This window comes from Anguilla rostrata, chromosome 17, assembly GCF_018555375.3.
Source record: "Anguilla rostrata isolate EN2019 chromosome 17, ASM1855537v3, whole genome shotgun sequence".
Classification (NCBI taxonomy): Eukaryota; Metazoa; Chordata; class Actinopteri; order Anguilliformes; family Anguillidae; genus Anguilla; species Anguilla rostrata.
In genome coordinates, this window is record NC_057949.1 from 18,401,746 (window position 1) to 18,423,400 (window position 21,655).

General features: G+C 42.6%; 3 protein-coding genes across 5 annotated transcripts in view; 1 reads left to right on the forward strand and 2 right to left on the reverse strand.

Moving 5' to 3' along the window:
• The window catches only part of kdelr3 (KDEL endoplasmic reticulum protein retention receptor 3), a 61,914-nt gene extending 44,698 nt beyond the window's left edge, over positions 1-17,216 (reverse strand). Inside the window, exon 1 of the mRNA XM_064314219.1 lies at positions 16,899-17,216. The gene's annotated coding sequence lies outside the window, so the exon portion shown is untranslated. The remainder of the gene's footprint in view (positions 1-16,898) is intronic.
• Positions 1,582-13,397, forward strand: LOC135242906 (transcription factor Sox-10-like). Of its 2 annotated transcripts, none has more exons than XM_064314216.1 (4): positions 1,582-1,723; positions 7,187-8,084; positions 9,688-9,956; positions 10,263-13,397. In XM_064314216.1, the coding sequence occupies exons 2-4, from the start codon at positions 7,651-7,653 to the stop codon at positions 11,021-11,023; spliced, it is 1,464 nt and encodes a 487-aa protein (XP_064170286.1). In that variant the 5' UTR covers positions 1,582-1,723; positions 7,187-7,650; the 3' UTR covers positions 11,024-13,397. The 2 variants fall into 2 exon arrangements, with proteins under 2 accessions (XP_064170286.1, XP_064170287.1); XM_064314217.1 differs by lacking the exon at positions 1,582-1,723 and adding an exon at positions 3,152-3,490.
• A 1,457-nt stretch (positions 17,217-18,673) lies between the features above and the next one.
• On the reverse strand, positions 18,674-21,598 carry LOC135243475 (DNA-directed RNA polymerases I, II, and III subunit RPABC2). 2 transcript variants are annotated; one of them, XM_064315348.1, is made up of 5 exons: positions 21,415-21,598; positions 20,484-20,553; positions 20,205-20,335; positions 19,629-19,700; positions 18,674-19,430 (listed from the first exon to the last, which is right to left on the reverse strand). In XM_064315348.1, exons 1-5 carry the CDS (start codon positions 21,432-21,434, stop codon positions 19,340-19,342), a joined length of 384 nt encoding a protein of 127 aa, XP_064171418.1. In that variant the 5' UTR covers positions 21,435-21,598; the 3' UTR covers positions 18,674-19,339. The 2 variants fall into 2 exon arrangements, with proteins under 2 accessions (XP_064171418.1, XP_064171417.1); XM_064315347.1 differs by lacking the exon at positions 21,415-21,598 and adding an exon at positions 20,974-21,110.
• Positions 21,599-21,655: the final 57 nt, after the last annotated feature.

Sequence of the window (21,655 nt, forward strand, 5' to 3'; positions counted from 1 at the left end):
GTCATCTGCCAGCGTGTTCAAGCATTTCTCGCTGTTCTTGTCCGTTATTGATGGACAAAAACAAAAAGCCAAAGTCACTGAAACAATTCACAACACTAACTACTTATAAATGAATTGGTGAAAGTGTACTGAGACACAGATGAGATTTTGTTTAACATACCCCTAAAAGAGGGATGATTTACCCTATAATAATTGTATTAATATAATGCCAGAACTATCTATACCTGTCAAGAAGACTATATTGGCTTTGTATTCACATCCCAGCACTTTTAAGCTACCATTAATGACATCAGTTTTCATAATGTTCTACTAATGGCAAATTAGTCATTTATAAAGAGGCTCTGCTTTTAAGTGACTGAATTACAGATCGACTGGTGAAATCTGAGGGCTCCTAACTTATGAAAGTTTGGATACCCGGTCATTGACGCTAAATGTTTCAGAGATAATGCAAATGAGAATGAACAAAACTGGCAATGCATTAATAGATTTAAGGGAACATATATGGGCAATGTAAAACCTATTTTGAACAATATTATCTGACCAAGATATTGGTTGCAACATGCAATGGGGGTTGGGTTAGGAAGATGGAGTCTGAGAACTTTGGAATGGCATAGACGTAAACTAATTCAAGGGTTTAATCATATTGTTCTCTGCTCATAGCTTAAGTGTATTTACATCCAAACCAAACTTGCAGTTGTTTGACCTGAGTCATACCAAACCATAGACAAGACCAACAAATGTACAACAGCTTTCAACCTGTGCACAAGGAATCTATAAACAACACTGGACTACAGTGTAAAACCTCAAATTACCCCTCCATTAGTGGCATCATCAATATCACCACCAGCACCCTGCTGAAAATTCCATCTTAAACCAGCCTAAGCAGGTCAAGCTGGTTTAAGCTGTGTCTTCGCAACTTCTAGCTAGTTTTAGCTGGTCAACCAGCTGTTCACCAGCTGATCAGTCTATAGTCTGCTAGTCCACCAGTTTGGCCACAAGCTTATTCTCAGTTAAACTAGGTTTAACCAGCTTTTACCAGCCACATATCAGCTAAAACAAGCTTTGAATCCCAGCTAGTTTTATCTGGAATTTATCAGCAGGGCAACCTGTAGCATCATAATAACACTCTTCATATATCTGAAAAGCTGACGTCCCAGCAATTTTATCATAAATATAAGGTGGTTAAGCAGTTCTAAATAGGGATGTACAGAAGTTGTGTTCAGATTCTCAGATGGGACAACCATAGGGGATATTTGAAATACCTAACTTCATGCTGAATAATAGCTGAAGGACAATTTAAAAAACAGACAGGCAACAAACAATTATTTATACTTCTATATTCATACATTGTCTAAATTCACACAACATTCCGATACAAAGCTGTAGTATTATTCGGGTAATGTTAATGATGATGGTTTATGTGGAATTATAGTCTGTATAAATCCCGCCCTCCTGCAGGAAACGAAAAAACTAATCACCGTCCAATCACCAGCGTCGCCTCCGTGTAAGTTTCTGTTCCTTTAAGATTTTTCTCGTCAATTTTCTTTTTTTTTCTTTTGCTCACACAACGGAGCTCTTTAAGCCCCGGCGCGCGACACAGAGCAGGCATTCATAGCGGGGCAGTGCGAGCGAGGGGGCTGGGGAGTGAGCGCGAGCGTCACATCGGGAAACTTGGGAACACACGGACTGTCGTGCTAAGCGGGCGACCCTTTTCTCGGCAGAAGTAAGACGCTTACCACTCCTTTCTCTCTGACTGTCTTTCTCTGAGTGTGTTATTAAATCATAGACTGCTTAACCTCCATCTCATCATTACTGCATATCAGGAACTACGATTTTATTCGACCCAACTCATGATGAATTTGTCTTGTCATTTATTATGACTTTCATGACGCGATAACGACTATGATGATGATCATTTATTATCTATACTGTGTAGGCTATCGGTTTAAAAATGAACAAGTACAAATGTTTTGTATATTTTATTCTGAGTTTGCTTTCGTTACGCCGTTCTCTATCACGGTGACTTTACAAGAGAAACTTTTGTGTTGTAGGTTATTGCCCGCGGTTACTGCTTTCCAAATACTTGATAATAGTATTTTTAAAATTTCCATTGAATTTAATTTTAATTAAAACAATTGCAGTAGGCTGTTTTTCATTCTTCATTCCCATGTAGGAAAATGAAATACATTTTTGGACTTTATGTAATAAGTGGCCATTATTCACAGATTTCAAACAGTAACTGAAATTCGTACGGCTCCAAATTATTCTTTTTTCCCCAGCGGAAGTTGATAAGCTTTCCACAAACAGACAATCAATTTGTAATATTACAAAATTACAAGCAAGTAAAGTAGTGAGCAGTCACATGTTGTACGATGGGAAGTATGGGAAAGTGGCTATCACGCCTATAGTAGCAACCTTTCAAAAGGTGATATAATTACTTATTTCAGTCTTGTGCTTGCCCAGGTAAGCCAGACTAGAAAGAAATCCATGAAATATTCGGGTTATAGGACCTGGAGCCAAAATCACAATTCTGAAACCAAACTTCGATGGAGGAAATTAATTAAGAGTCGTAGAAATCCCACTTTAAGCGTGTACGCAATGGAACCCCATCCAAAATCAATATAGTGCCTTCACTTTTCACCCTGTTTTTTCACCTTGCACTGATTCTTTTTCGTTTTGCAATGGGAAATGAACATATAAAGTGTTTCAATGGGTTTTTACTTATATGTAAGTAGCCTACCTCTATGTCATAATGAAATAAAGCATTACATTTTCTTTTGAGGTCACACCAAACACCTTAACAAGTTATGTTGATTTAGAATCCACCTGTATTAAACTGCATTATTGCGGAATAAAAATCACTGACTTTGTGAGGTCTCTTGAGACAGTAGATCGTGTTAGACTAGTCATGCTGGCATCAAAACCAAGGAAATGTCTGTGGAATTTTGAGATGAAGTTGTTAGAAGCTAAAAACTGGAGAAAGTCATAAAAAGATTCTGAACCTTCCTAAAAGCACCATTAAGTCCACTGTAACAGAATGGAAAAATATGGAAGAACCCAGAGCTCATTGGTTGAAATGGGAGACGCTGTCCAGAGATCAACAATCTCTTCAGCACTTCATATATTTGGCTTATGCAAGATTGGCTACATGCAAGCCACTTCTGAGAAATGCCAACGATAAGTCACACCTGGAATTTTCCAGAAGCCACGTGACAGACCCAGTGACTTTCTGGGAGAATATTTTGTAGTCTGATGAGACTAAAGATTCTTTTTTTTTTTCCACCTGAAAGCAAAGTGCTATGTTTGGCACAAACCAAGCACAGCCCATCACCCAGGTAATACCATCATCCAGTATGGTGGTGGCAGCATCAGGCTATGGAGCTGCTTGTCGGCAGCAGGGTGTGGAAAGCTTATTGCCATCAACTATTTTTGAATAATAGTTTTTGCATCATAAATATGTGTTTTGGTGAAGGAGGAAAAATGGTTCAAGGTGGGTAATGATTACTTTCTGAAGGCACTGCATATGGTTATGTGTAGATGAATTATTCTAGCCATTAGGATATGAACGTAGAGTTTATAGCTGTGCTATTTTATGTATTATTAATAATAATTTGTATCTTATCATTATTCTTGAGTCTGATGGTGTGGCAAAAAGATTATTAACCTCAGAAAAAAGGTTACCTGAACAAATTAAATCAATTTCAGTATATTTATTTGTAATGTAACAGGTACGGCTCATATGAAGGCATAACTTGTTAATGATGATAATTATGGTTTGCTAATTACATGAAGTTCAGAAGGAAACGGCAGCCGGTTTGTCCGCACTGATAAGGAGGCTACGATACAAACACTTAGAACATTTTAAACAGAATTTATAATCGTGACATTAGTCTCAAACTCGATCTGCGCGTTCATTTGAATAATCTTTTAAACGGCTAACTAAACTATAAATTAAGCTCACCTTGCTCCCAGTAATCTATTCATTGTCCATGTCGTTACTTTACTGAGTTTGCATGGACCCAAACGATAAACAAAATTAAAAAAACAATAATAATAAAATAGGCCACTGTCACCAAATAGTGTCGAATAGCCTTGAACACAAATTACTGAATTTAATGCACAGTGAAATGTTCAGCACTAACGCGATTTATACGAGTCCACATTTGAGAAAAAGTATTCAGTGTATCGGTGTAAAGTAGTCTATCAGAGCTGATTCTACGCCCTGCTGTACAGTGGGCTGCGCGACTTTTGAAGCATTCGGAATAATGAATATTTTCAGCTGAAAATATAAGTGTGGCGGAAATGTAATGCGAGCGACTGCGCAAACTATTCAGTCTTGCCACGGATATGTCTAATACGTACAACAATTGCGTGCAATTAACGAATATACAACTCAGAATAGTACGCCAATGGCGTACTTTGAGAAACAGTCAACGTATTCGAATGTGCAATGCAAAATGAGGGGTTTGAACGGGCCGTTTTTTTTTTCACAGGTTCCTTCATTTCATATTTCGACACAACTCTGAAAGCATTCCAGAGAGCTAAGAAACACTATAATCGTCTTGTAATCAGCATTTAACATTCAAACAATTCTATTTATCCCTTCCACTCTCCCCGTTTTAAAATTAAGATAAGATTAAACACGAAAAAGTTGGATCTTTTCAGTAGCAAATCATGGTTTGTGTAGACAGAAATATTGGCGTTAAAAAACTGCAAATTTTCGTGGGTTATTTTTATTTTTTTTTTTTTTGGGAAGTCAAGCAATAAACTTTTTGTGCTTAGGTTCTTGGCATATCTACTGAAATATAAACACCATGGACATATATAAAATATATTGCATGATTTTCGTTTTTTAAAAAAGGGGGTGAGCGGGTAATACGTTATTAAATTAAGTGAAATTCGACAAATTAACCCTGAAAATGAAGGACAGGCGTAGGCTATATTATATTGATCTATACATAGAAAATTGTTCCAAATATAGTTATATTGCTTAGGATTAATAGACAGACAGCGATTTGTGTCACTGACGTTCTATGCTTAATTGACGCGCAGGCTGGAGAATGCGCGCTTTGTACGCGCAGTGTGTTCATTGACAAAACGGAACGTGTCGGGGTCGAAACACAGAGGCGCTCTGTTCTGGAAACACGGAGAACCGGAGTGCCCGCGCTGGATCAGGACCGTCGGTGCAATTAATGTTACATCGTCCTACCACCCAACTATCAAACGGTCAAATGTCTCCTACTAACGAAGACACAATATGTCGGATGGAATGCATAGATTTAGGGTTTAATACGAGTCAGATTAGATGAGTAGCCTAGCTAAGAAAATCAACTGAAACAATGTCGGCTCACATACACCGAAATAAAAAAATACAGGCACTAAGATACATATTTGTGGCAAAACAGGAGTATGTGCACGCACGACCCAAATAGACACAACGGCTCTTCGAGCTGTGGCATGTTGCGGAAATACGCCTACACAAGCAGATACCCCGCATGCCACTCAGTACACCGCGTGCTGTTAAAGCTTTGATGTTAATTAAACGCTAATTTTCGTAACGTATGACAATTTCTGTGTGGAGTGTTGGGGGGTTGTGATTCACTGGGGCAGTAGTAATTACACAGACCACCCTCCAAGGCTCGTGACTTGGCGAAAAGAACCAGAACATCCGAGGCAATTTGGGGTATATGTGACCAGGTAGGCTACGTGCCGCCTAAAAATCAATTGCCTGGTACAGTTGATCCTTAGTTACTTGTGATGGGGGGATTGACAAGACCGTTTATTACTGCGTATAAAATAGAGAATAGGATACTACTCAATCAAACCAGAGCTGCGATGAACCTTTTATGGCCTGTGCCGTTTTCACAGTTCAGAAGGCTGGAATTATACGATAATTTAGGCAAGCAAACAAAAAGCAGCAGTTATTTTTGTTTAAAATAATTATTTTTCACAATAAATGCCAACGCGCTCAGTAGTGTAATGCAATAGGGGCGTGGTCTCCTGTTTTTCGAACTCAGTTACAGGCTGCGTTCAGTCTAAATATGTATATTTTTGTTACTGGCGTCCACGCCCTCTCTTAATTAAAATGCCGGTTTCACGTCCACCGTGCATCACAACGATACTATGGACAAAACCCTACATTTTACCAACATACACGCTCTCACAAATACACACTGTCCAATTCACACACGCGCAGACCCGCAGACCCACAGACCCACATGCGGTTTATATTTCCAGCGCCGGCTCCTGTTTATTTAAGAACTCTGAGGTATAAAGCGAAGCCCTGTGTAGGCACAGACTCGTGCCATTCCAACACTTGCTCTCCGGGGAGCTTGAAATAACTGCCAAGCCTTAAACAGTAGCTTGTTAGCGCGAATGAGGCCTGGGCTGCAATAACACACAGAGGCCTGCACTGCTCTGGTGAAATGAGGCCGAACTATGAATGGAGAAATAAAATATTCCAACACTCATTATGTTTCAAACATAACTAACTCCGTCTCTTGTAGCATTATCCTCAGAGAATTCTTCCAAGTGTGATATTGACACTTATCACATTCATCACGGTTTGATCATACTGGTGCATCTTATCATTACCAAATATGAATATTGCACAGCCTAATATGCAAATTCATCAGCAGCTCTAAACCCCCTTTTTTTAAAAAGACAGCTTAATTCAGCCCTAGCCCCTGAAATTTGTGTGACGTCTTTATGTATTCAGGAGAAAACTGTCACAGAATCGTTCTCGGTGTGACACAATAGTTGTCAAGCTGGCCTCTGTAAACATTCAGCTGCTATGGTCCTGCCGTTACCATCCGTCACAATACTAACAGATTTAACCCGATAAAATGATTAGATGGACCAATTCTTCCACAATAATTGCATTACATTCATTTAGCAGATGTTCTTAGCCACAGTGACTTACAATGGAGGAGAAAATAAGCGCATTCAATAGATTTATATATTAATCCTGGACAGGGATGGCTCTAGGCTTTCTTTCTGGGGGGGTGTGTGCTGGAGATAGTGATTGCGAACCTGTCTGGCACCTCCCTGGAAGGATGGTGCCCTATGCCAAGAACCTGCCCTGGTCCTAGGGACTGGTCTGCTGTTGCAAATAACATACGCTGCAGTTAACTGTTGCCTGGGTTTTTAATTTTACTTTTCGTTATGTTCCTTTCTCACTTTCAAGGTGTGACCGAAGTCATATCAAGAACGGATGAAGAGGACAAAATTTCACTGGAATTTAAGACAGAGTGGGGTGTGAGAGAGAGCGAGACATAAATAGTGAGTCCCAGTAACTTTCCTTGGAACTGTGCTTCCCCGAATGGAAAGAACTTTGGTGTGGACCGCTCACAGAATTCCAGAACTGAGGCGAAAGGCTACAGCTGAAACAGAGTGGGAGTTTATATAAGCTGGACCGTGGGAAAAAAAATGTCACATTAAAAGTATATAAAAATAAATAATTTACCGCTCCCCTTTTGGAAGTGACGGGGAAGGGCGAAGCTGTGATTGACACAGCCATAGGCATATGTATGCACCATTTATCAGAATAAGCTACCTGCACATAAGTTTTTATCGTTTTGTTTCTTCGCTCACCGGAGGGAGGGGCTTTTTAAAAAAATAAGTAAATAAAGCAAGAGGAGAATCGCAGAAATGTCGGGAGAGGAGCAGAGTTTATCTGAAGTGGAGATGAGTCCTGGAGCCTCGGACGACGGCCATTCGCTGTCACCGGGGCACTCATCCGGGGCCGTGGGGGGGCGGGACTCGCCTCTCGTTGGACCGCAGCTGTCTGGAATCGGCGAGGAAGCGGGCGAGGCCGCGGGCGGGAGGGCAGTGAAGTCGGACGACGAAGACGAGCGTTTCCCCATCGGCATCCGCGAGGCGGTCAGCCAGGTGCTGAACGGGTACGACTGGACTCTGGTGCCCATGCCCGTGCGCGTCAACTCCGGGAACAAGAGCAAGCCGCACGTAAAGAGGCCCATGAACGCCTTCATGGTGTGGGCGCAGGCCGCTCGCAGGAAGCTGGCGGACCAGTACCCTCACCTGCACAACGCTGAGCTCAGCAAAACCCTGGGCAAACTCTGGAGGTAAGAAAGCCATCGCTCCCCGTGGTTACAAAATGGTTCCATCTCAGAAATAAAAAGAAGTCTGCACACTGGTGAAATCAGTAATAAGTACTGCGCAGTGTCCGTCCATTTTTGTAAATTAAAACTTCCTACTGAGTGACACTTGGTGTTTTAGGCTTTGAATGTGTAATGGGCTCCAACCTGTGGCTTATTTGTCCAAGATGACCATTTTATTTCTCATTTGCTCAGCACTGTGCCAAGTTGCCTTCATCACCATAAAGTCATAAGCAACTTAAAAATATATGTAAATAACATTCTCAGGCTCTTTGTGCAAAATTGATTATTTGCGTATATAACTTCCCCTGTTCTGTTGGTTTTTTATTTGTACGCTTGTGAACAGCAAGAACCTAAAATAGTTAGGGGTGAAATCTTGTAAAATGATTGCCTGCATGTGCTTCAAGGATAGAAATTATGACATATTTAGGCTTCGGGTTTTAAAGGTAGTGCTGGCACCAGTGTGTGACTTAAATTGTGAGTGCAGATATCTGGCATATAATTCAATACTGAGACGCATCACCCACATTCCAAATACACATCAGATTTATGGATTTATTTTTAATAAAGCGTGGAAATACAGAACCGTAACCGCATAGTATGCAGCGTGTGCTTCACGGCCGGCCTCCATAGTGAGTCAGCAAATTATCAAGTCTTCGACCACTAGCAAATGAAGGGATTAATGTTGAGCTCACATATTATTGTGCAGCCGGTCAAGAAATACAAATTGAGTGTTTTCCCATGTTCATCTCAACACTATTCTGATCTTCAGTTACATATTCAACAGCCTGGCATTTTATAATTCAGTTGTGTTGCAATTAAAGTTAGTTTGTTGCCTGACTCAGTGTAAACATTATAATTTACACAGGGAATACTACATACCCTTCCCAAATAAATTTTATGGCACAGGTAGTTCACACAGAGCACCCGTAGCTGGAATTTCCTAATATACAGCCCCACACAAAGGTCTATGCAACAAGTTGTAAATTACAGAATAGAATTTTCTTCTATAAATATTTGTAAGGAGACTACAGTATGGATGCATATATTTCCCTCACTGTCATCATTGTAGATTAAATGAGCCGTTTCGAATGAGATTATAAACCTTACAGAGGATCAAAAATACATTTTCAGCAGTAATCAAACATTCCTCTCAAAAATAATTTAGTTTCTCACATAATCTAGTCTAGTTAATGATGTATACCTTATTCTCTCACAGCTGAACTAGTTTTGTCCATCTGCGTGGCTAAAGTGTTGCATTGTTCATCAGTTATCTTTGGATGAAAAGTGCTTCAAATCGGCAGCCCCTTCACTCACCTGCAGATGCGGTTTATATGGGCACCATGAACTGGATCTGCACACGTCACTCTGCTCAGATCTTATGCAACTATCCCCCATTCGCATTCCATTACACAGGCTGTGCTTAAAGGCCACGTAGCCCCGCGCGTTCTGCTGCCTCTCTCTCATTGGTCAGGCGCCTGAGGCGACGGCCGATTTTCCGGTGCCTTCCGCCAAACGCTGTACTTCTGCCCACCCCCACCCCCCCACCCCCACCCCCCCCAACACACAGGCTCCTGAACGAGAACGACAAGCGGCCGTTCATCGAGGAGGCCGAGCGGTTGCGCAAGCAGCACAAAAAGGACTACCCCGAGTACAAGTACCAGCCCCGCCGCCGCAAGAACGGCAAGCCCGGCTCGGGGTCCGAGGCCGACGGCCACTCTGAGGGGGAGGTCAGCCACAGCCAGTCGCACTTTAAGAGCCTCCACCTGGACGTGGCCCACGGACCTGGGGCCGGGTCGCCGCTGGCCGACGGGCACCACCCCCACCCGCACCCTGCAGGTGAGCCTGAGACCACGCCCATTCCTTTTATCAATGTGCCAGGTGATTCTACCCAAAGCTTCTTCCAGTGCCACTGTTGCAACCAGCAACAGGAGCAAATAGTAGATAGCCAGGTTACCTGCAGGGCTACCACCCTTCACATGGTGGGCTGTGGGGCTTCAGCCACACACAACCAGGGAGGCCCGTGGGCCAGGATCCCACAGGAAGCTCCCTCATTTTATAGGGTTTTAATTGAGCTCTTCTCCTGTCTGCCCTGTGCTAACGCTGCACTTTATTACTTCTAATGTGAATCGTGTCTCTTTACAGGGCAGAGTCACAGTCCCCCGACCCCTCCCACGACCCCAAAAACCGAGCTGCAGTCCGGAAAGTCCGTGGAGGGGAAGAGAGATGGTGGAGGGGGGTCCCGCGGAGGGCTGGTGGGTGGAGGGGAAGGGGGATCTGGGTCCGGGACAGGAGGAAAGCCCCACATAGATTTTGGCAACATGGACATCGGCGAGATCAGTCACGAGGTGATGGCCAACATGGAGCCGTTTGACGTGAACGAGTTCGACCAGTACCTGCCGCCCAACGGGCACCCCGGGGGGGCAGGAGGGGCGGGGTCCTCCGCCTCGCCCTACGCCTACGGCATTTCCTCTGCCTTGGCGGCGGCCAGCGGACACTCCGCCACCTGGCTGTCCAAACAGCAGCCGCACCAGTCCCCCGCCCTCGCCTCCGACTCCTCAAAGGCCCAGATCAAGAGCGAGAGCGGGGCGGGCGCAGGGGCCCATTTCTCCGAGGCCTCCTCGGGCGGGGCCCACGTCACCTACACCCCCCTCAGCCTCCCCCATTACGGCTCGGCCTTCCCAGCGCTGGCCTCCAGGGCCCAGTTTGATTACGGCGAACACCAGGCCTCCAGCTCTTACTACAGCCACTCTGGCCAGCCCTCAGGCCTGTACTCCGCCTTCTCCTACATGGGCCCCACGCAGCGGCCCCTCTATACCGCCATCACTGACCCCGCCAGCGTGCCACAGTCCCACAGCCCCCCCCACTGGGAACAGCCCGTCTACACCACCCTGTCCCGCCCCTGAGGGGGATGGGGGGAGGAGGGGTGCAGGAATGCCGGTTTCGCCTCAATTTACAGTCCCAGATTTTGGGGGGTAGGCTTGGGTCATGGAACATCATGCCTCAAGATGGATGAAACTCCTGTGTCGGGAGACAGACTCAGAGGGGTTAAAGGAGGTTTACACTACAAAGCTTGAAGGGCTGTTAGGTCAATATGGTGCACCTGTGACCCTTTTCCATGTGGAGCAGTCTTACCATCCTATGAAAACTTCTAGGCTTAAGTGGAGTACATTTTTAAAAAAAATTAAAAAAAACTCAAGCATTATCAATAATTAAGACAGGATGGTCCTCCACCATATTTTCCAACAGGAAGAAAGGGGAAATCACAGGAGCGAGGTTATGATGCTTAAAGACGCAGCATATCTTAGTCTGCCTACATCTCATGCACTGTGTGAGGCCACATTATTCCCATTATCTCTTAGTGCCACAGGTTATGTACCTACAGAGTGACCCCGCCATTAAAAAAAGATATTTATAAATATGATATCGCCAGAACAGTTTAAGTCGTGAACACCACCAAAAATGTGTTGAGGCCAAAAATAAAATAAAAAATTGAAGACCAACAGATAAACTCAGTTTCAGTAAATATAGCACAATATTTTTTTCTGCAGAGATTATTTTAGCACAAGGCAGTTAGAAATGAAATAACCAACACATATTCCCCAGCATGAACATGACTTCAGTGTTCAGTACTGGTTTCCTAGCAATACGCAATGTTTGAGGAAGGAAATGCAAAGGTTACAAAAATAATTAATACTCTTGATAATTGTTAAATATAAATAATTATTTTCTATTAACCAAAATGAAGGCTATTTTTTGTTACCATAAAACAATATATCTTTATTGTTGTCATCAATGTTATTATTACTGTTATCCTCATTATCACCCTTGTCATCTGTGTTATGTTGTTGCCATTATTACACTGAAAAGCCTGCACCACTGCCCTTTTGGAAATATTTTTAACTGACTTCTGAAATGTACATATTTCGTGTAAAATATGCGTTCGCTAGCCTTTTTCCGCAGCTTTCTTGCAAACTTCAAAGAAATGTATTTCAAAGGTAGTACTCACAGTTGCCAGGGACAATATGTCCGACAATATGAACAGAGTGCGCAAGTGACTGAGTGAGTGAACAAGCGAATCAGTGAGCGAATCAGCAAGCGAGTGAATCGGTAAACTAGTCAGCGAGTGAGTCAACGAGCGAGTGAGTCTGCAAGTCAGCAGGTGTGAGTGTGGGGCGCACAGAGAGAGAGAGACTGAGATTCAGATCATTAAATATTGTTATAATTTATACTATAAAATTCTAAATATCTAAATACTCATCCACCACTTGTGTCCAATCGACAGATGAACAAACTGTCCAAATCATAACAACAAATCAAAGACATGACCATCTCTGAAAAGTATGCCATGGCTCTCGTTGTAACAGATACAGTGAGAAATGCGACAACATTGACAAGATATCAGTTTCAGTGCTGAGAGAGGCCTGATATAGGTGCCCGATATTGGTCATTTTGTGTGTAGTACCATGTGTTAACAATTCACATACACATCTTCAGCATTACAAGTCCAGTAGGAAATACTCTCGGTAATTAAAATAAGTATCGTATCGCTGATCTGCATGGCCAATAGTCTACAGTCCTGCGTGCACTGGCCTTGATGACTGGCTAAATTAGATTTACACAGCCATTGAAGCACCAATTTAACAGGCCAAAATCCACATTAGAATTTTTACATATGTCAACAAACAGCTCGTTTTAGGGATTGCCAAGCTTTGTTTCTTACTGTAGGTAGAAAATACAAAGCTTATGACAGAGATTATAATGTAATCTGTTGGGAAATATACTCCATGCGACATGCAAGGACTTGCCTGTACATCCGTCTCGCAGAGGAAAAGCCAAGTACTGCAGGCTTCCACCATCGCACAACAGCTTGGGAATCGAAGCTGGGAATGTAACCCCCCCCCCCCCCCGTGCATTCCTCTTCCATCACTCGCCATGGCCCCCACCCCCCCACAATGTGAAGCACACCTTTAAATATTAATTATCGTCTTAAATGTATGCGAATTTATACACAGTACACTTTTTATAATAAGACCCTTCCATCATTATATTAATTTAAACAATGTTACCTTGTTAAAAATATGCTTGCTTTCCTGTCCAGTCATGTTTTGGATATACATATATTTTTTTTGGCATTGTAGTTTGCAGATGTCTTTTTTTATATTGTAGTTGTGTTTCCAACTTATATTATTTTAGTCAATTTTTACAACAGAAAATGTTAGACCTGCTACTATTGTTAAAATTTGTATTGTTAAATATTAAAAATACTGTAATTATTTATATTTGCTGATACTGTGTTCTTACACTCTGTCCTCCGACATGTTGCAAACACTTGACTGTTGTTCTTGTTGTTTTTATTTACTTTTATGTTTTACCATTGTCAGCGGAACAAAACAAGCTGTAGATATCAGCATGACTGAAACCCTAGTGACCTGGTGGCTGATTAACTTCTCTCAGACTAAATAAATACATATTTCTGTTTTCACAGAAGCGTGCTTTTGCAAATATATATCCCATTGGTATTTATCACCTGCAGAAGTGTTGCCATTTAGTACGGTGCAAACACATACATGGGCAGGTAACACATACTCAAACAGAAATACCAGGGTGGCTCAGTCAATGAAGGTGCTTTAGAAAGTCAGACTCGGCCCTGTAGACATCACAATTTCACACTCTGGATGCATCATAAACCAACCTGGAGAACACAGGGATGGATCAGCTTCATCCTGGCAGGTGTGTGGGTTTATGCCTGCCAGTATCCCCTCAATGTACCGCTACACAGTGATCGGCAAGTCATGAGGTGTGGACCCACTACTGAGCTCTTCGTAACTGTATCCATCACACAAGGGCCATCTTGACCTGTATCCATCATACAAGGGCCATCTTTTAGCATTACATCCTGCACACTGCAGTGTGCCTCAAATACACAGTACAGAGTGCGGAAGCTTTCGGGGGGGGGGGTTCTGGTACTCATCTGGGAGTGATACAGATTAAACCATCCTCTTCAGGGAGTGATGAAGATTAACCAAACTATTCCTTTGGGAGGTAGTGAAGAGGTGATGAGGACAGAAATATCCTCTGACTTCGACACCATTTCGACATGTTGTGGACAGGTGCATAGGCAAATACAATGTTGCTCGATTTAAACACAAAATATATTGCATATGGAACACATATTATGATGCATTAATACACAATGTAAAGAGCCAGGACCAGTGTTAGGACACTGCAGGCCATAGCTGTCCTTGGACCAGTTTAATTCAGCAGACCGTTACAGGCCGAGTACAGCAACAAACCACCCGATCTAAAAATCCCAAGAGCACCCAGGTATACATGTGTGTTATAATGTGCATGCGTTCTGTGTGTGTGTGTGTGTGTGTACTTGTACATGTACATGTACTTGCGTGCATGTGCATGTACGTTTGCGCATGCGCGCGTGTGGTGGGTTAAGCCACCTCCTAATTCCCTCTTTAATCGGCTGTGTGATACTTGGTCAGACAAAGAGCACCATTGAGCTTTGGAATGACGAGGAGGGATGGGGGCATAGAGAGAGAGAGAGAGAGAGAGAGAGAGAGAGAGAGAGAGAGAGAGAGAGAGAGAGAGAGAGGGAGGGAGGGAGAGAGAGCCATACTCAAAATTGCACTGGCCTGTAGCTTTGTAGGGATACAAAGGGACTTTCATACACACTGCAGTCCCCCCCCCCTCTCTCATTAGATTTAGGCTCTAATGGGATTAAGACATTCCGAAACTGTGGAGAGAGAAGGGGGGGGTGGGGGGGCAAGGGGAAATATGGATGTGCAGAGGGCGGGAGATGGATGGAGCAGATGAGTTGTGTGACATACTCACTTTGAGAGAGGACAAAGGGCAGACTGGGAGAGTGGGGAAGAGGAGGAAACAGAAATGAGCCTGTCCTTCCCCCTCTCCGTGTGGGTGGGATAACGGCAGGTAGAACAGCGCGTAGGTGGGCCACACCCTTCAGTTTACTAAAAAAAAACCTACAGATTTTTGCAATCCAGTTATTTAGTTTCCGTTTCATGTCCTGGCCTTAGCCATTTATTCTGATGAGCCATAGATGTGCTTTTGGCATTCCTCTACAGTATCCCTGCTTCATGAGCACAGGTGTGTTTGTGCGTGTGCGCGTGTATCACCTTACCTGTAGTGTGGCTGTGCCAGCAGTACCTGCATACCACAGATTATGAAAGGTAGAAATATTTCCACTTTTTCAAGTGCCAACTAGGCCATGATGCACAACCCCCCCACCCCACCACCAGTCTTCCTTCCTCTTACTCTGTCCCAGGCAGGAATGCAACAGGGCCCGAAAACACCATCGGCCTGGGTATCAGTGTCACCTGCACAAAAGCCTGCTTAATTAGGGAAGTGCCTCGCTTGCTCTTTCTCCCTCTCTCTCTCTCTGTACATGGCTTTGGGCAGGGCTCCCCTGTTGTCATGGAATGGAACCCACTTCCTCCCAATACACAATGGGTTGCCTTTGTTAGTGTGCCTGCGAGTATGAGAGGTGCGAGATGTGTCTACGAGAGATACCACGCAGTGCACACGGTCTAGCGTGCATGATCACCCTTTCACGAAAGGAAAGACAGGGAGGAGACTCTACATCATAGCTCTTTACGGTGTAGCAGTAATAGCTGTGCATGTGTGAGATTATATTTCAACTGTTTGACAACATGTGACATGTGACTTTGACAACGTGTCTAAGAGGAAGAGTGCACAGAGTTTGGAATAAAACATTTAATGTTGGTGTCTGATATGACCTTCATAAATTAAGGAACTAAAAGAAACAATGACTTCTGGTGACGTTTATACTGGCTGGGGCTACCATCATCTCATTGGCACCAATTTGACTCTGCCCAACATCCCTAAGCTTGACGGAAATTATTCCCTCCCCCTGGCACGTTTCATGTCACTCAGCTCATTGCATAACATTACGGTATGACAACCGTCCTGAAAAATACGGTGTAACCACGTAATCCACTACTATGAATGAATACAATGAACCAATATTAGCGCGTATGCCCTCACGCTCACTAACACGAGCACAGCGTTCCCTGATTATTCATAAATATGTTGCTGTCGATTATTGGAGCAGATATATCTCAATATATTTAGAGAAGTTGTGAAAAACTTAATTTAGCCTACTTTTAAAAAAATCATATTGCCGGGTTATTGGGCCTACACTTCAGATGTCGGATTGACACAAGACTGAGTCTTGTTCAAGCCAGAGGGAAAAAATGGAAAACTCTGTTATAATGATCCAGACGTTCAATTCATTTTCCAAGTTGAGGTATGTCTTTATTCCGTAATAAACAGCCATCCGTAAACATTTATAAAGCCTGCGGAGAACCGTAGTCTAACATTAAGGGTGTAGGCCTATAGCTAATCAGCTAGGCAGCTGATAAATTGACGTGACATACACCGACTTATTCTAGATAAGTAGACAAAATATGGTCATCTACATCTAACGTTAGCCAGTGCCACCCAAAGCAGTGTTGTGTTGACGAGCTGGTTTTCAAGTTAGCCTACATGGTTCTTGGTTTTGATTGAACAAGTCAACAGAAGTCAAAGACACCCAGATCAAATAAAACTCAAAACTTGACCATTCGACCGGCGTCTGGGGGGCACGATTTTGCCTTCAGCGCTCAGGCCAGAGTTGCTACCTTTTTACATAATGGACCTGCTTGTCAAGATACTTGCAACTTCAATTGAATCTTTAAAATTACGACAATCACATTGTTACATCATATTAATCTAACACTGTTAACTTACCTTAGGCCTAATGAAAGAACAAGGAGATGGATCCATGGACTGATGTTTGATGCGTGATGTCCGCTCGATAGGCTTTTAAACCAAACTTATCCTTTGGGAAACGTTCTGCCCCAATAGCTCAACAATTGTTTGGAGCTAGATCACCATTCTAATGAGTCGGGGCTGGAGATGCCATCATCGATTTTCGCGTCATAAAGCTTACTTAAAACTGCAAAGTGGTTTGTTGTGTATGTCTCTATTAATCAGTCTTATCTGCTTCAGAGAAAATGGCGTACCAGAAAAACGAGCACTGACACCTAATGGTTAAAGAGGCAACTGTAGTGTATATATTGACGGCATATAATTTCCGTCCAATGGTTCTTAAACAATTCTTTGATATTCAGTACTCCACTGGGTTCAATAAGAAATGATGGTCCTTGGGCTTTGTAACGTTGTAGAGTGAACAAATTTAGAAATTTCCAAATATAAAATACTTAATTGCAAACATTTAAACACCTTTTCATACTATATATTACTGTTCATATTTACCTAAGTACATACAAAATGCCCACAATAGAATATTACATGATTTTTTTTTTCTTAAAAAAATGGATTGGCGCGTCAGAAGGGGCGGAGCCCGAACCGCTAGCGGCGGCCTCCAGTGCAAACAGGCGTGTATGGAATATTGGGAGCTGAAGAACGGGGGAAAACGCAGTCACATTCCTTCGGTCTGGAATCACGACGTATGCATCAGCGTGAGTCAGTATTTTAACCTTTAATAGATAGTTTTATTCAAATTATGCAAACACAGAGATACCACAAAAAGTACGCTACATTTATGTCTAGAGGGCATATCTGTAATTCTTCAGGGTTTGCATTGCGATTCTCAGCAGATTAAATACCAATTCTGGCTTCAGCATGATTAGAAACTACAAAGAGTTTCAATGTACTGAATATATCCTAAGCCAGGGACATCTAAATAAGGCTTGTGACTTGTGTTTTATCCTGATGGTTAATATACTGTATATACCATGTATTATATAAAATTTAATCAATTTGTACATCGTCAAGAGGCACAACATTTAAAAAAATCAGTTGCCTTATAATTTTCCCATTACAATAACATGTTATGCATGGTGAATTTTCAATGGGCGACATTCTTCACTGTCACAAATTCTCAGGTTATTGAGATAAAAGAACATTAGCACTGGCAGGACTTGCATATTTGTTCAATAAGTGCACTCATAAGCTCACTACTTACATATTGAACACTAAGGTATGTCCTTTGGTGAGATGATAATCTGAGGTCCTTGTTTTAGAAACTTTAACAATCACAAGGTACTGGGGTGGCACGGTAGAGCTATGTACCGGTGTTCTGGCTAAATTCCCCATCTACATTTCCAAAAATGAACCATCTGATCATCCACTAATTTAATAGACTACAAGGTCTGATATTCCTGAGGGAATGGCATTGTTATGATGAAATTACAGTTTAAAACAAAGCTTATTATAATAAGCAGGGATCCCTGTTAGACTGGAATGGGGCCAGGATTTAGTGATGAAAGCTCATTGGGTCAGAGATTATGGGGATTCTTTGCCAGATGTACACAAGCACAGTCCCCTGCACAGGCCAACAGGTTATTGCCCTTTACCCTAGTCATCTAATAGAGACACAGACAGGGGGAAGGTGCCATTAGTAGAAAACACCAATGTTGTGTGAGCAAAACTGACAATAGAAAACAATAACTATGTATAAATGGACAAGGGAGGCAGATCAGATGTACCATGCAAAAATATTATTTTTAGGAATGCCCAAAGCTGTTTATTTTTCATTATCGAACACATTATGGTTTATACACATATGGTTTTGAACCAATTTTAAAAGTGATTCTGAGTTATGAAAAATGTACAGTGTATAGACCTGGTAAATTTTAAATGTGCATAAAAAAGGGCCTTAGATGTTTTCATGAGAAAACATCAGCCTCAATTTTAGGATTGAATTAAAATAAAAACAAAAATGTATCTTATAAAAATGCTCAATCAAATGAACACAACAACAAAAGAGTCAAACTAGCACAGTATTTCAAACCTGCTCATAAACTAAACAGTCCTGGTGTGCACATTAAATTTAGTTCATTGAGGTGCAGGGTATATTTTCTTCCCAGGATTACAAGACCCTCTTGTGGACAGTTCCTGTAATAACAACTAAATGCTCTACAAAAGGACTGCCTGACACAGGTGTCATGCACTAGAGAAGACCGCAGTACTGACATCCAACTCTCTGCCTATGTGTATAAATGGGACTATTCTTCAGTGGTTTGTTACACGGATATGAGCATTTGAGTTAGACAGCCAGGTCTCTCCAGTTAGACATCCAGTACAGCGGTTTGATTATGGTTCAGCTTGATGTCATCTGTGGCAGGCTTCTGTTTCTGTGGCGGTCCAGTTCAGGAGGGACTTGTTCAGTCAGTGATAATGAGCTCGTCACAGCCCCAGTCCTCATAACTCCCGTCTGGCAGGTACCTTCTGATGATGATGGGGATCTTTCTGCTCCTGCAAAATCAGTGATGACACGGTCACATACACACACACACACACACACAGGAGCAGCATGGCGACATGGACGCACAGCTCTGTTGGACCTGAGAGCATGCTAAACCTGCATCAATCAGCAGCAGTTATGACAGCTGGGTCCAAGTCACATGACCCTCGCTGTAAATCAGATAAATGAAGGAAAAATGCGTTACTAACTTGAGTTCCTTCATGGCAATTTGCAGAGGGTCCGTCTCTCCTTCCAACTCCACCATAACTGGGGCACACATTCTGCAGCAAAGACAAATAGTGATTATTCAGAAACTGTGCTTCCACTCATGAAAACTCTGTCATAACTCAACCCTCCACTACTATGATTTAAAGGTAGTCTTCTTAACGCTTATAATTTACATGTATATTTAATCATCTGTTGCATTACATTACAGGCATTTAGCAGATGCTCTTATCCAGAGCGACTTACACAACTTTTTTTACATAGCATTTTACATTGTATCCATTTATACAGCTGGATATATACTGAAGCAATTCCGGTTAAGTACCTTGCTCAAGGGTACAATGGCAGTGTCCTACCCGGGAGTTGAACAAGCGATCTTTCAGTTACAAGCCCAGTTCCTTACCCACTGTGCTACACTCCGTCTCCAGGTCTTGCAGGTGAACACTCAAAATATCTGGGTAAAGTAGGCACTAATGGCAGTTGATTAAAACTGAAAGCTGGTTACACACCCCTTAACAAGTGCCCATAACTACTAGATACACACAGGAGGCTGTACTCACGCTATTTGCAGAGCGCGGGTCCCCAGGACCCTGGCTCTCTCGTATTTGGTCATGTAGGGGGTGGTGATTCTCTTCTGGTTGGGCTGCTGTCCTTCCCCTGCCGGCAGGATCTGCACATTCTCCTGGTCTTCCTAAGAAGGGGGCAATGAGAAATAGAGAAGGGGACATGAAGGAAGAGTAAAAGAGTACAGGCGGCAGGATCGAGAAACGAGAGAGCTACAAACGAGCAGAATGCAGGGGAGGATATAGACAGAAAACAACTCTTATGAAAGAACTCACGTCTTCCACGTTTTCCAAGTCATCCAGTCCTTCATCTTCTTCAACATCGTCGAAATCTCCGTCATCGAAACTGAGGGAGTCACAGCAAGGAAAACATCACTGCCGACGTCACCAGCGATGATATCGTTTCATGTCGCTGATCACTTGTGATCGTTAAATGTAGCGAATCACACTTCAGAATAACATGAGTAACAACGAATTTAACGTAACTAACGTTATGTAACCATGCCAAAAACAGGGAGAGACAACCCCGAGCTGAATATATACATTTTTATCGGTTGTAAGCAAGTAGACTAAGTCCACTTGTGCCATAAAATAGTCAGATGTTTGTTTGAAGGACAGCGGTTAGCCAACAATACACAGACCTTTTCGTGATACGCGTACCCTGGTGGAAATTCAAGATAGAATCAGCTTAAAATGGAATATAGCTGGAACCAGCTTCCACCTGAAATTTTGTGATGGTCTCGTTTTCTGCACCAAGCTCGCTCACCTGCTGAACAAGGTCTTGCCAACATGGTAGCTATTCTCAACAGTCTTATTGCAAGTGTGACCATCTCCAAACCAGCTGGACCAACTTAAAATCATGCTGGACCAAGCTGAAATTTCCGCCATGGTAACGGAGGAAAACAGCTGTTGTTAGATTAACGTAGCAGTTATCTAGGTAGCGAACAAAATAGAGCTAGCGAATTCTCCAATGCGTAAAACCGACTGAGTAACTTGAAAGTAGCTTGCATCCAGCAGATACCACTAGCTAGATCCGTTAGTAGTACTGGCTGAGTAAATTAAGCTGTCAAGTCGGGTAAATGCCGCGGTTGAGCAACTAATGTGTGGCTTTGAGTTTGAGGCAAATATAGCTACCTCTCTCCTACCGCTAATAACTATGCTCCGGACTTCGCGTCATTAGGACTTAAGTGGCTGGTAAATAACTTACTTATCCTCATTGTCCGACATTTTCCCTCTGTCTTGGTTTCTCTTTTAAATTGTAAATGATATTCCAGATAGTTCTAATTCGCAGCGAAGGAAAAATATCGTTAAATTGAAGCAGACATTCTGTATTGCACCATGCGCTCTGTCCCACTATTTTGCTTCCGTCAATGACACATCTACTTCCGGGACCGGAGGTTAATCCGGTCGTCGCTCTGTACTCCGGGCCACAGTTGGTTAATTAAAAG

Excerpts from the sequence above, each read along its gene's own strand:
- LOC135242906 (XM_064314216.1), top strand. The coding sequence starts at position 7,651 with ATGTCGGGAGAGGAGCAGAGTTTATCTGAAGTGGAGATGAGTCCTGGA. Across the intron at positions 8,085-9,687 it reads ACCCTGGGCAAACTCTGGAG|GCTCCTGAACGAGAACGACA; the intron begins GTAAGAAAGCCA and ends CCCAACACACAG. Across the intron at positions 9,957-10,262 it reads CCCCCACCCGCACCCTGCAG|GGCAGAGTCACAGTCCCCCG; the intron begins GTGAGCCTGAGA and ends GTCTCTTTACAG.
- LOC135243475 (XM_064315347.1), bottom strand. The coding sequence starts at position 21,095 with ATGGCGGAAATTTCAGCTTGGTCCAGCATGATTTTAAGTTGGTCCAGC. Across the intron at positions 20,554-20,973 it reads GGCAAGACCTTGTTCAGCAG|TTTCGATGACGGAGATTTCG; the intron begins GTGAGCGAGCTT and ends TGACTCCCTCAG. Across the intron at positions 19,431-19,628 it reads ATTGCCATGAAGGAACTCAA|GAGCAGAAAGATCCCCATCA; the intron begins GTTAGTAACGCA and ends CTGATTTTGCAG.